The 14,461-nt window shown below is 47.7% G+C and overlaps 1 protein-coding gene across 4 annotated transcripts in view; it reads left to right on the top strand.

Moving 5' to 3' along the window:
* LOC311593531 (kinesin-like protein KIF3B) overlaps nt 1–10,766 on the top strand; it is a 37,175-nt gene extending 26,409 nt beyond the window's left edge. For all 4 annotated transcript variants that reach the window (XM_084774891.1, XM_084774893.1, XM_084774892.1 and 1 more), the window contains exons 3-9: nt 431–532; nt 740–862; nt 1,008–1,126; nt 3,620–3,733; nt 4,379–4,484; nt 9,912–10,090; nt 10,407–10,766. In XM_084774891.1, coding sequence (XP_084631017.1) covers nt 431–532; nt 740–862; nt 1,008–1,126; nt 3,620–3,733; nt 4,379–4,484; nt 9,912–10,090; nt 10,407–10,503 — 840 coding nt within the window. In that variant the 3' untranslated portion in view covers nt 10,504–10,766. The remainder of the gene's footprint in view (nt 1–430; nt 533–739; nt 863–1,007; nt 1,127–3,619; nt 3,734–4,378; nt 4,485–9,911; nt 10,091–10,406) is intronic.
* The last annotated feature ends 3,695 nt before the right edge of the window (nt 10,767–14,461 follow it).

Below are 14,461 nucleotides of genomic sequence, written 5' to 3'. Positions count from 1 at the left end.
TTCATTGTCATCAGAGTGAAATCCCATCCCTTTATGGGCAGGATGCATTTAGTTTCCCTCAGAAAGGGTTATTGCTTCTTTGTTTTGGGGGAGATTTTTAAAAGAACATTAGCCACCATGTGGTTGCTGGTAATTGAACTCAGGACCTTTGGAAGAACAGCCAGCCAGTGCTTTTAACCTCTGAGTCATCTCTCCAGTCCCTGGGGGAGTATTTTTGTTTTTGTTTTGTTTGTTTTGTTTTGCTTTTGGGCAGAGCCTTAATATGTAGCCCAGGCTAGCCTGCAACTGATAATCCTTCAGCCTCAGCCTCCTGGATTTGGGGACCATAGGTGTGCACCATCATGCTTAGCCAGTCATGAGCCTGCCCTCCAGGCCCTCCTGTGTCTCTGAAAGAGACCACAGAATGGATTTTACTTTGTTTCTCACCCAGGCCATGGAGAGTAAGCTGCTTGTTGGAGGGAAAAATATAGTAGATCATACGAACGAGCAGCAGAAGATCTTGGAGCAGAAACGGCAGGAGATTGCAGAGCAGGTAAGTGCATTCTTGTACTGGGAGGAAGGCGTGGACTGACACGCCTGAGGCCACAGAACAGACACTTGTGGTGTGAGAGCAGCTCCAGAGGGAATGGAGAGGAGCCATCAGCCCCATGCTAACCGGAGACAGACGAGGAGCATCCAGACCCGTATTGTGTAGATCTGGTGAACAGGGCAAGCTGATGGATTTTGTGGTATCGCTCAGAAACGTCGAGAGAGGGAAATCCAGCAGCAAATGGAAAGTCGGGATGAGGAGACCTTAGAACTGAAAGAGACTTACACCTCGTTGCATCAGGAGGTAGACATCAAGACCAAAAAGCTCAAAAAGGTAGGAGTCGCAGGTGCTGGGAGCCCTGGAGGCGGGGCTAGGAGCCCTGGGGGCGGTGCTGGGAGCCCTGGAGGCGGGGCTAGGAGCCCTGGGGGCGGGGCGGGACTGGTTGGGCCTCCTTTCTCATCTGGGCCCCTCGCGGCAGCTCTTCTCCAAGCTCCAGGCCGTGAAGGCTGAGATCCACGACCTCCAAGAAGAGCACATCAAGGAGCGCCAGGAGCTGGAGCAGACGCAGAACGAGCTCACCAGGGAGCTCAAGCTCAAGTGAGTTCCTGGCAGCGCCCGCCATTGGTGCCATCGACTAGGTCCAGGATGGACCTTCCTGAGGACCACTGGCCAGCCCTGCCACTCCTCTGTCCCCTGCTTGTGCCTAACATGTCAGTCTGCTTCTGTGAGGTCACCACAGAGTCTCCTCATCTCCTCACCCTTACCTCCCTGTCCCTGGCCTCACCTGTCACTCAAGAAAGAATCTTTTATTAATTTTATTGTAAACTCTTTTTCTGATCGATCAAATGAACACCCGAGTACTCATCAACCAGAGTTATTGTTCTCATGAATTCTGGGCATCTTTTAAAAACTTTATTTAATTTTTGGAATAGGGTCTCATGTACCCTAGTGTGGTCTCAGATTTGCTATGTGGCCAAGGACGGCCCTGACGTCCAGATGGTTTTTGCCATCGTGCCTACTTTATGTTGTGCTGCAGAGCAAACCAAGGCCCTGTGCAAACGCTCCAAGTTAGCTGTGTCCCCAGGCCCCTGAGCAATGTATGTTTTAATGCTCTGTAGCTGATAAAGTGTAGCAACTTAGGTCTGTTATCTCCGCACTTGGAAGGTTGAGGCAGGAGGATCACAAGCCCAGTCCAGTCTATACAAATGAGATCTTGTCTTAAAAAACAAACAATAATGAGCCGGGCGTGGTGGCGCACGCCTTTAATCCCAGCACTCGGGAGGCAGAGGCAGGGGGATAGATGTGAGTTTGAGGTCAGCCTGGTCTACAAAGTAAGTCCAGGACAGCCAAGGCTACACAAAGAAACCCTGTCTTGAAAAAAACAACAAAACAAAAACCCAACCAAACAATAATGGAAAACCATCTCTGTAGGTGACATTACTGTTTAGCCATCAACACACCAACAAGATGGATGTCTGGATCTTTCTTTTTCTCTTGTGAGACAGAGTCTCATGGTGTAGTCCTGCCTGATCTGGAACTCATTAGGGGGACCAGATCAAACTCACAGAGAGCTGCCTGCCTCTCCCCCACCCCCTGCCTCTGCCTGCTTCCTCAGTGCTAGGATTAAAGGGATTTTCTTTTTCTTTTTTTTCTTTTTTTTTTTTTCGTGACAGGGTTTCTCTGTGTAGACTTGGCTGTCCTAGACTAGTTTTGTAGACCAGGCTGGCCTTGAACTCAAATAAATAAATTTTTTAAGAAAGAAAATAGCACATCTTCAAACTGTTTGAGGAATCCATTTTTACTGTTATAATCTCTCTTTTTAAAATATCTTCCTTGTGCTGGACTGCTCTTCCAGAGGTCCTGAGTTTAATTCCCAGCAACCACATGGTGGCTCATAATCATCTATAATGAAATCTGGTGCCCTCTTCTGACCTGCAGCCACACTTGTAGGCAGAATACCATATAAATAAATAAATCTTAAGATATCTTCCTTAGCACCCTGTATTTCAGAGGCATTTGTCCTGTGTCTATCCCATTGTAACATCCATTTGGCATTGTTTGTCCTGAGGTTTTGAAATAATGGAGGCAAATATGGGCAACCACAGTCACTGAGATAATCTAGTGGGTCCCCTCTTTCTGTTTAATATTTTTCTTTTTATTCCTCTTGCTTAGTAGCCCAGGTTGGCCTGAACCGCACTGCGCAGCCCAGGTTGGTCTTTTACTCATTATCCCCTGCTTCAGGCTCAGGGTGCTAGGACTGCAGCACACAGCACCTGCCAGGTAGTCTGATGCTCTTCCGGGCCACTGCTCAGGGGAGGCTCTTCTTAGGAATCATCTTTATTTTTTTTTTAAAAAAAATATTTATTATTTATACAGTGGCCTACATGGACATCTGCAGGCCAGAAGAGGGCATCAGGTTACATTACAGATGGTTGTGAACTACCATGTGGTTGCTGGGAATTGGACTCAGGACCTCTGGAAAAGTTCTCTTAATCTCTGAGCCATCTCTCAGCCCCTTCAGCTTTATTCTTGGTGGTCAAGGGAACTTTTATTACATCTTCTTACCAACCTGGATGATTAGAATGGATAGTGTTCCAGCTTGGGCAGCAAGTCACAGGGCTGGGAGAGCAGTTTTATCTCTGGCCTGCATTCAGCAGTGGGGAAGCCCACTACAGATGCTGTGGGTACCACATGTTTGCCCTAGATGGCTTCTGGGCCACGCCTATCATTGTATTCCTGGGACAGGCCACTCTTTGCACCTATCCATGCTGTACTGTGAATTCTTTGTATCAGCAGAGGAGCAGGTGTCTTTCGTGTTTGTATCTCAGTTCTGTGTAGCATATTGGCCTATAGTACTTGCTCACAAGATGTTTATGGAGTCACTTACCTAGTTGTTCCATACATTCATGCTCACAGATAGACAACACTCTGATTTATTTTGTTGTTGTTATTTCTGGAGAAAGGTCCTCACTCTAGCCTAGGATGGCAGCATAGACTCAGCTGGCTGAGGCAGGTGGCTGAGAGGGTGTGTGCTGTTGCCCGGCTCTGTGAGCATTCTTCATCTGTGTTCATCTATGTGTATTCTTACAGGCATCTTATCATAGAAAACTTTATTCCCTTGGAAGAGAAGAATAAAATTATGAATAGATCCTTTTTTGATGAAGAAGAAGACCATTGGAAATTACATCCTATAACCAGACTGGAGTAAGTCACCGTTGGCCTGAAGTAGACTTGCTGGTGGGAAAACAGAAAGAATGTTGCAAGATGGAACTGGGCCCAGGGATCTGGGGAGAGTGCACTGACACCTGGAGCCCTGATGCTGTGGCAGGCCCAGGCCCAGGAGGGATAAGCTGGGTACCAATGATGGTATTAGAACCTGGGAGGCTTCATCACCCTTGAGCTAGTCAGTTATAGCCTTTCCCATGACCTCAGATTTTCCTCCTCCCTATTAAGTGAGGTGTGCTAGGCCACAGGACAAAGGAGTGATTTTGTATGTGTGTCCATGTACACGTGGGCTGTTCTGGGGATGTGGGGCTGTCTGTCAAGGATGCAAAAGCAGTAGTGCTGGTAGCTGTGTTTGTCTGCTGTCTGAGAACAAGAGAGTGGCTGGGATCCCTTCCAGGTTAAAAGAAGCATGGAGCCCACACTGAAGCAGACGGCGCCCCAAGCAAAAGGCTGAGCAGTCAGCACCCGGCTCCTGTCAGCCTTAGTCCCAGGAGTTACTGCCTTGAGTTCTCTCTCTGGCTTGGAGTACTTATCAGAGTACTCTCTGAATACTATCCCATTGGCCTCGTCCTGGGCTGTGGGGCATATTCCAGCAGGGCCTTATCCACTGTCATCTGTTTTCAGGAACCAGCAGATGATGAAGCGGCCAGTCTCTGCCGTGGGATACAAGAGACCACTGTGCCAGCATGCACGGATGTCCATGATGACTCGGCCCGAGCCCCGATACAGGGTAAGAAGACCATTCATGGATTTTTAAAAAGTTGTTTAAGTTCTATTCATTTTTTAAAACATGTGTGCATGTCTGTTTGTGGGAACAAGGAGGCATGCATGCACATGGCACAGCAAGTATCAGAGGACAACTTACAGAAGTTGGTTCTTTCCACCATGGGAGTCCTGGGTACAAAACTTAGGTTGACAGGCTTGGTGGCGTGCACCCTTCCTCACAAGCCATCTCGCCAGCTCTGGTGGTGTGCCTGTAACCCTAATGCTGGCGCAGCAGAGACAAGAGGACCCCTGGGCTCACATCCTAGCCAGTTTAACCCAATGGGGAGCTGCAGGCCAATGAGGCACCTGTCTAAGAGGAGGGAGCAGCATTCTTGAGGATAACGCTGGAGGTGGTTCTCTGGTCTCCACAGACCTGTACACACCTGCACTTGCACTCACACAAACAGATTCAAAACATGAAAGGCAGAGCGAGACTTAGAACCTCAGGTCAAGGAAGGAATGGGGGACAAGCTCTCTGTCCACGGAGTGCGGTAGACATCAGCAGTTAAGGAAGTGCTGGCAGTTCTGTGAGGACTTTAGAAAGATACAGATGCTCAGTGGTGAGTCATGGGCCTTTCCTAGGGAGCTACTACTTCATGTAACACGTGTGTCAGTGGCATAGTCACTTAAAGTGACATTATTGAACAGTGTTTAATTACCCCAATTGCAATAAAGTGCTATAGATTTTCTATTTCTCCATACTTCTGAGTATTGGCCTATACCTGATGTCTGACTGCCCTCTGACTGATCTCTCCTGTCTTCCCTGTGCAGTCAGTCCTGTTGTTTAGAGGGCAGGTAGCTGGTACGGGATGGACTGGGAGACACTGTCAAAGTCACTTTTATTCTCCTGGCTCAACTGTTGTTTGGGAGGCTTGCTACCTCCTTCTGCTGGCCTAGGCCTGGTCCTGGAAGCTTTTAGCCTCTGTATAATCTAACCGAGGCCTAGAATGTTTTCAGCCTCGAGACTTACTGCTTAATACGCTCACCCTTATTTGTTCTTTCTAGGCTCTGGGCTGGCTGGTTCAACTCAGCTGTTTGGCTCAAACTCCTCTCCCAGCTGACTTATTTAATTTAGCTTCTGTCAGCCCAGAATTCCTCTGCTTGGCTTCAAACTAACTCAGCAATCTGCTCTAACCTTCTGGCTTCTCATTTTCTGGCTCATTCTGTCTTCACCTGAGCTCTCTCTCTGCAACCCATCTCTTTATTACTGTCCACCAAAAAACAAAACAAACAAACAAAACAAAAAACAAAACGCCTCCTCTCTCTGAAAAACTGCCTCTTAAGTAGTTTCCCTTTCCTCTCTTTTCTCATGAGAGTTGGGCGTATCCTATTCTGTCAAATCTCTGATTCTTCACCTTTTCTGCCACTCAACTAGATATCATTTTCAAACATGGGTGCTTCCTTCTACAAACTACTTAACTTTTGTTTGGGATTAAAGGCATGTGTCACCACGCCTGGATCCAAATTTTTCTTTACTTGATACTTGCTCAATACCAGGCTGGCCTTGAACTCAGATCTGTTTGCCTCTGTCTCCTGGATTAAAGGCATGTTTGTATTCCAGCCAAATCCCACAGACCTAGTTCTTTGGATGTGATCTGTTGCCAGAGCAGCCGTGTTCTGCATAAGATGCTGTGTATTACTAAGATATAAAACAGTTTGTACTATTCATGATGGCACATATCTGCAATCCAGCATGCATGAAGTAACTAAGAGCTAGCCTGGTCTATATAAAATGTTCCAGGCCAGCCAAAGTTACATATAAAAGCCATATCTCAACAAGCAAGCAAAACAAAAATGTAAAGGTTTGTGCTACAACCTGGTGTGTGAAATACATGAACACATGAACTGTGCTTGTCTCTGACTGGTACTCAATGTAAAGGTCCTTCATTTCACTTAATTGTATTTTGCAATTATCCATGAGCAACCCGTATTATTTTTGTAATGAAAGATTTTCACTGGATCACATTCTATATAGCTCAGCCTGGCCTCGAACCTATATGTAACCCAAAATATCTTCAAACCCAGGCAATCCTGCTTCAGTCTCCCAAGCACTGAGATTACATGTGTGAATTATAACTGGTTTCATTTCAATTTTTTTAAAAGTTCATCTTCCCTTCAAGCCAGAGCCAGATGAATGGATACTATTCCTCTTGGTTTTTAGTCATTTAAAATAGAGAAAGAGAAAGGAAAGTAAAACCTGCTTATTGTGTGAGGTTTTACAGGGAGGAAGAAGGGCGGGGTCAGGCAGAAGCCTCCAATGCGTTTTTCCTAGCATTTTCAGATGGTGCATAACTTGCCAGGTTTTTGTAACTGAGTCAAAAAGAAGGGGGGCCTGGGGGGCCGTTAAATGTACAAATAAAATGTGTGGCTTTCCAGAGGACAGACATGATCAAAAGTGGAACTGAAAGCAGTACATTCTGAATGCTTAGTTCTAGCCATCTGTCTGTCTCATTAGAGAAACTCTGTCGCTGTCTGGATGTTTCACACTGATGAATGGCGCCCCTCCTGGCTCTCCCGAGCGCTAGGCTAGACTTCCTGGAGGCGGTGGGCAGTGGCTGTGGCATGGTGCTCGCTGCTCTCTCTGCACTCTGGAAAGGGCTCATTCCCCGCATGATGGTCTGGGATGAGATGACTCACAGGCCGATTATCAAGCAGGGCCACAACCGCGTCCTTCAAGTGGAGCTCAAGCCCACGCCCTGCCCTGCACTTGCTCCCCAGGGGCACACAGACGCTGCTGCCTCCCGAACAGCCGAACAACCGTGTCAACTAGTAATGCTGTTTTCTTCTTTGTACCTTTTCACATCTTGTAAGAGACATGTTTATTGCAAAAAAACAAAAGCAGAAAAATTCAGGAAATCAGAGTAGAGAATTAAAATCTCCTGTCTTGAGTATGATCCCTCCCACCTCAGAGGATGAGGCTGGAGGATTGCCATGAGTCTCAGGCTACCTCGTGTACATAGGATAGGAGATCACACGCACGCGCGCGCGCACACACACACACACACACACACACACACACACACACACACACACAGAGAGAGAGACAGAGAGAGACAGAGAGAGACAGACAGACAGACAGCTAGAGAGGAGAGAGACAGGGAAGATAATTCAAAAGACAGAATAATCTATAAATAGCATTATATAATCAAAAAGGTTCCAAGAAGATATTGGCACTTACTTACAATCATGTGCACTGTGAAGCCTAGAAACATGAAACCAGACTCAATGCATTGAAGGGAGAAATAGGTTAAATATTATAGTTGGCAGCTTCACTACAATTTCAAGTAATTAACAAGGAAACAGTAGATCTGAGCAATATTGAAGGCAAATTAAACTAATACACATCTGTAAAATACTTAACTCGTCCCCTCCACCCAGCCCCAAATAATTCAAAACATGCATCACTCTAAGTACACACCGGATACTGTGTTCACACCAAAGAATTAAACATACATATTGTCCTAGTTAGCTCCGATTGTCAGCTTGACCCAGCCTAGACTCACCTGAGAGGAACACTTGGATTGAAGAATTGTCTAGATCAGATGGGTCTGTGGGCATGTCTGTGGGGAGTTATCTTGATTATTAACTGATGCAGGACGGCCCTGCTGTGTTTCGCGTTATCCCTAGGTAGGTGTTCCTGGCTGTAGGAGAAAGTTAGCCAGCTAACATTTCTCATGGTTCCCACTGTACTCCCCTGCTGTTAATGTGTCCCCTGGTCAGAGCACAGAATAGCAAGCAGGCCTGCCTTTGGGTTCTGGCCTCAACTTTTTATGTGTTTGGTTTTTTGAGACAGGGTTTCTCTGTGTAGCCTTGGCTGTCCTGGACTTGCTCTGTAGACCAGGCTGGTCTTGAACTGACAGCGATCCACCTGCCTCAGCCTCCTGAGTGCTGGGATTAAAGGCGTGCACCACCATGCCCTGCCCTGCCTCAACTTTCTACCTTCACTTCCTTCAATGATGGAAGCAGAAAGAGTCAAATGGTATATATTCACTTATATCTGCACACTAGCCCAAGGGGCATGTCCCATGAAAGTCTTCACTTACCAGCAAAGTGGGACAGAGGGGAGGACATCCTATTGGGACTCTAGATGAGAGAATAATGGGAGAATGGCAAAGTAGAAGGATCCAGAGGGTCCTAGAAACCTACAAGAAGAACATTATGATAGGCTTATTTGGGCCCAAGGGTCCCGCTCAAACTATGGCACCAGCCAAGGACAATACAGGCCGTAAACTTCGAACCCCTACTCAGATCTAACCAATGGGCAGGACATTCTCCACAGTTGAGTGGAGAGTGGGGTCTGACTTTCACACAAACTCTGGTGCCCCATATTTGACCACGTCCCCTGGATAGTGAGACCTGGTGGCACTCAGAGGAAGGATAGCAGACTACCAAGAAGAGACTTGATACCCTCTGAGCATATACAGGGGGAGGAGGTCCCCCTCAGTCACAGTCATAGGGAAGAGGGGAGTAAGAGGAAAATGGAAGGGAGGGAGGAATGGGAGGATACAAGGGATGGGATAACCATTGAGATGTAATATGAATAAATTAATTTAAAAAAGAAAAAAATGATGGAATATGATCTGAAGTATATTATAAAACTCCCTCCCCCCATGGATTGTTTTTGATCATGGCATTTGTCACAGCAACAGAAAAGAAACTGTGACACATAAGATGGCTCAGTGGTTAAGCACACTGGCTGAGGACTCTGGTTCAATTCCCAGCACCCACACGGCAGCTCACACTTGCCTGTAACTCCAGTTCCAGGGGATCTGACACCCCCACACGTATATACATGTAGGCAAAACACCAGTGCACCAAAAAAAAAATCATAATTTTTAAGTGAACAATAGAAAACACCTGACATTTGGCGCCCACACACATATGTGCAAACACAAAGGTATACACACACAACTCTCATTCTAGACAGGCTCTTTTGAAACATTTTTCCATTACATTTATTTGTGTGTTTGGGTGCACATGTGTATTGACACGTGTGTGCAGATCAGTGGAAAATGGTGGGAGTCAATTCTCTTTCTACTATGTGGGCTACTGAGGTCATCAGGCTTGGTAGCAGGCACCTTTAATTGCTGATCCATTTTGCCAGCCCTCCTGGGAGGTTCTTTCTTTTCTTCCCTTTCTTTCTTTCTTCCTCTCTCTCTCTCTTTCTTTCTTTATTTCTTTTTTTAAGACTGGGTTTCTCTGTGTAGCCTTGTCTGTCCTGGACTCACTTTGTGTAGACCGTGTTGGCTTTGAACTTAAAGAGATCTGCCTGCCTCTGTCTCCCTGAGTGCTGGCATTACCTGGGAGCCTCTTATGGCAAGTAGCTTGCAATTCTGGTCTCAGAGGGTGTCCGGCCTCCTTGTACTTGCTGACGACTGCTGTGCTTCCGCAGGCGGAGAACATCATGCTCTTGGAGTTAGATATGCCCAGCCGGACGACCAGGGACTATGAGGGCCCAGCCATTTCTCCCAAGGTCCAGGCTGCACTGGATGCAGCCCTGCAGGATGAAGATGAGATTCAGGTGGATGCGTCATCCTTTGAAAGCACTGCAAACAGAAAACCCAAGGGCAGGTGCGTGGCTTCTGGTGACCTGTGTTTGAAAGGCCGTTTGAGCCACGTGTGATAGTGAAGGCTTTAATCTCAAGCACTCAGGAGGCCATGGTGCCAGCCCTTGCTCATTCTGACCTACACTTGCTGAGCACCCAAGTCTCTCCTTTCAGGTTTCACACCTCTCCTGGCAGCTGGCTTGGCCAGGCCCAGAGGGTCATGCTAGTCTAGGCTAGTGGGTTTACAGTTCGAAGAATTCTGGTTTTCAGGCCACTGAGGGAAGGGCACCTCCAAATGTGCACGCCTCTTGGTAATGTCCACATATGTTTGACTTTTGCAGGCCCAAGAGTGGCAGGAAATCGGGATCCTCCTCTTCCTCCTCAGGAAACCCTGCATCTCAGTTTTACCCACAGTCTCGGGGGCTGGTTCCCAAGTAACCCAGCATCCCCTCCCAGGGTGGGACAGCATTGTCTTCTGTGAGAAGAGCGCATACAATACAGCAGAGATGACTTGAGCCTAAACTCAGAACCATTCCCTCCCGAGGCTGAGTGCTGGCCTCTTTGCAGGTTAGCCGACATAGTCTGCTGAAGATGCTGGTCCTGCTCTGGCACTCAGTTCCTCTGGGAAGTGTCCTTTAATTAGCATCTCAGAAATGCATGGGTCAAATAAAGTGCAAAGTCCACGTGGACAACGAGAGTGACCGTGACCGTGCTTTCCTTCTGTCTCCCCTCCCCACCCTCCGTTCCTCTCCTCTCCTCTCCTCTCCTCTCCCCTCCTCTCCTCTCCTCTCCTCTCCTCTCCTCTCCCCTCCTCTCCTCTCCTCCCCTCTCCTCTCCTCTCTCCTGTCTTCACACCAGGCTCCCTTCTTGTTAAACAGTGTGGAGTCAAGGCCTCCTTAGGCCTATGTGTGTGGAGCCTCCACGTAAAGTGACAGTGGAGCCGAGTAGTGAGATCCCTGGAACGCTAACAGGTGCCGGCTTTTGTCAGGTGAAATGAGAGATCTCACTTGGAACCAAGCCCCAGGATGGCACAATCAGCAATCCAGCTTCCGGGCCCTCAGGCTGAGTAGATCTGCCTGTGGAGTCTGTGGAGTGGGGCACTGGCTTCCGGTTCCTGCTCCAGAAGCAATAGAAATGACATTCCCTTTGCCTCCTGGGAGAGTTTGGGGAAACAGCTTTTGTAAAACCTCAAAACCATGACCATCCTGTTAAAGACCTAAGTCTATAAACCAGTGCCATGTCCATCTACCATGTCACCTTACTCTTCGTTTGTCACTGTCCTTCCCCAAGTACACATGCTCTGAGTGGACACATGCTGACCCACCTGCAGAGTGTGCTTCGAGGTGGGTCTCTGTGTGGGAGAAGGGACGCTGGCTCTGCCTCCTCCGATGGGACTCGAGTTGGGGGGAGGCTTCAGGAAGGGCTCCTCTGAGCTCCCCATCTGGATCCACACTGTCATGGGAGCAGAAGAGTGAGTAGGCCGCTGCAGAGCTGGAGGCAGGAGACTCAGAGCAGAAGGAAAGGGAAGACAGAGATGGCAGCAAAGGAATCCTACCTGCCTGAAGCAGAAAGCATCTGACTCCTACAAGTGTGACTCCCAGGCTTGGAGCCCTAGGTGCTGGCAAGAAGAGGCTCTGAGGAAGGAGGGTCAAAGGAGCGCTCACACTTCCTGTTTACATAGACTAGTTTGGTTTATAAGTTTTAGTTCTTCATATTATGGCACCTCTAGCAGTTCCTGACCGGAGGTACTTGGGTCTGCTCAAGAGGCGTGGAAAATTTTAACTTTAAAGTTCTTTTGTTTTTTTGAGACAGGGTCTCTCTGTGTAGCCTTGGCTGTCCTGGACTTGCTTTGTAGACCAGGCTGGCCTCGAACTCACAGCGACCCACCTGCCTCTGCCTCCCAAGTGCTGGGATTAAAGGTGTGCGCCACCACCTCCCAGCTAAAGTTCCTTTAAAGGTATTATACATTATACAATTTAATCTAAAATATGCCCATGTCTTTAAAAGGAAGCAAATGTCTTAGTGTTTACCAAACACTACCGTCCGGAACCCAAAATATTAAAAATGGGCCTCGTGTCTCATATTTCCAGGCGTGCTGGGCAAACCTCAGCATGCTGGGTGAGCATCTTCTCCTAAGGAAGAATGGGATCAACAGAAGAACCTTGTATTAGTCCTCTTTTGTGATACAAGTCAGTGGCCAAACACAACTTACAGAAGAGTTTATTCTGATTCAGTGTCAGAGGGTCGGAGTCCATTACAGCAGGAAGACATGGTGGCAAGCAGCAGGAAGCGCATGGTTCACACCTCAGCCACACAGAGGAAGCAGATAAGAACTGGAAGTGGGCAAGGCTATGAGCTCTTAAAGCCCACCCCACTGACGTACTTTGTCCAGCAAGCCTCCTCAAAGTTTCACCACAACCTCCCTAAGCAGCTGCCATCAGAGGACCAATTTTGTTTGTTTTGTTTTTCAAGACAGGGTTTCTCCATGTAGCTCTGGCTGTCCTGGAACTCACTCTGTAGACCAGGCTGGCCTCGAACTTACAGCGGCCTGCTTGCCTCTGCCTCCCAAGTGCTGGGATTAAAGGTGTGAACCACCATGCTCAGTGCTGGGGACCAAGTTTTAAATTTATGTGTCTGTGGGAGGTGGCTCTCATTTAAACCACCAAAACCCCAGACTTTGGGCTCTGAGCTGGGTTTGAATTCTATCACTGACTTGGCTCTCTAGATTTAATGTACTTCTCTAGATTTTGGAGCCCATGTCAGGTGCGATGAGAATAACCTTGCAGGGCCCTTGTGAGGATTAGCAATATAGTGAAAGCAACCAGTACAGTGTGTGCGGGCGCAACATTCACCAGTGTTGCCGATGCTGTGATAAAGCCATGTGCGAAGGAAGATGTGATGTGTCTGTGTAACAGGAAACCAGGGGTCATTACTGAGCAAACCAGCTTTACATCTGCTACTAGCCACAAGGCTCAGAAGTCAACTTTAGCAGACTTTAAGGAAAAGCAGCTAATCATTTAACAGTTATCAAGTGCCTACTATGTACTAAGCCATTTAGGTACTGTGTAGCAGCACTGAGATAGTTCCTGGCACACGGAAAGGGGACAGTGCTTGCACTTTAAAGGGGAAGCGTTGACCAAAGTCATATAAACACAGGCTTTAACTCCAGTGCTGAAGAGGCAGAAGCAGCTGGGTTTCTGTGAGTTCAAGGCCAGCGTTGTCTACATAGCAAGTTCCAGGCCAGCCAAGGTTGCATAGAGACCCTGTCTCAAAAACAGTAAAACCCGAAGTATGTTCATAATTCCCATGACGTAGCATGGTGAGAGTAGTGGGTTAGTAAGGAAAGCTACGGCACCGACCGGGTTCTAGAACAGAGTGAGCAGGACATGCAAGAAGGAAGGGTTTGCGACAGAACGGGAGCCTCCCTGAGCGCTGGCATCACAGGCGTGCACCACCACACCCGGATGGATTGTTACAGGGATAGATTAGGACTCTGAGTTGGGCCAGGGACGATCTCAATGATGACATGGATCCAGGGCAGGGTGCCCAAGTGGATGTTCCAGTCAGTTAAGCTGTATTTCCTTTTTCTTCTTTTTTCTTTTGGTTTTTCAAGACAGGATTTCTCTGTAGCCCTGGTAGTCCTGGAACTCTGTAGACCAGGCTGGCATTGAACTCACAAGAGATCTGCCTGCCTCTGCCTCCCAAGTCCTGGGATTAAAGGTGTGTGGCACCACCTCCCAGCTCAATATAGTTATGTTTTTGTCCCTGGTAATATTTTTTTTAATTCAGAAAATACTTAAAAAAAATACTAAGTCTTGTCTACTGCTTTGAACTTCTCACTGATCACTTAATCATAAAGCCTGTGATGTTGGCAGGCCCTCTTAGACTAGAGTTGCCATTTGATTGACGTTCACTCTGAGAATGTGGTATCCAAGCAATCGTGGTGGTCACATCTGCCAGTGGAGTTGTTGGTGACATTTGTCAAGCATGTAACTGTAGCTCTTGCAGCTGCTGTCATCTCAGCCTTGCTTATATCATTGGGTTTGTGGTTAACCGGTCCCTGGGTGCTTCGGTTAGGCAGGCCAACTGTGGACTTGCTGGCCTGGTGGGCATGCGCAGTAGCAGAGGTTTCCTGCCGCAGCTCTGGGGATCATGACCGTCTGTACCTGGTGTAAACTCGTGTGCTAAGGGTCCTGTTGCCCAGGGCACAGGGACAGGAAGTAAGATGTATTATGACCCTCTGAGCAGGTGTGTGTGTGTGTGTGTGTGTGTGTGTGAGAGAGAGAGAGAGAGAGAGAGAGAGAGAGAGAGAGAGAGAGAGAGAGAGAGAGAGAGAGAGAGAGAGAAACAAGGGGCTTTGATTTGAGTGTTTAGTACCTTTGAGGTCTGCCCCTTG

This window comes from Acomys minous, assembly GCF_964271855.1.
Source record: "Acomys minous genome assembly, chromosome: 3".
In the NCBI taxonomy this organism is placed as follows: Eukaryota; Metazoa; Chordata; class Mammalia; order Rodentia; family Muridae; genus Acomys; species Acomys minous.
The sequence above is the reverse complement of the archived record's forward strand: the minus strand, read 5'-3'. Positions and strand labels throughout refer to the sequence as shown.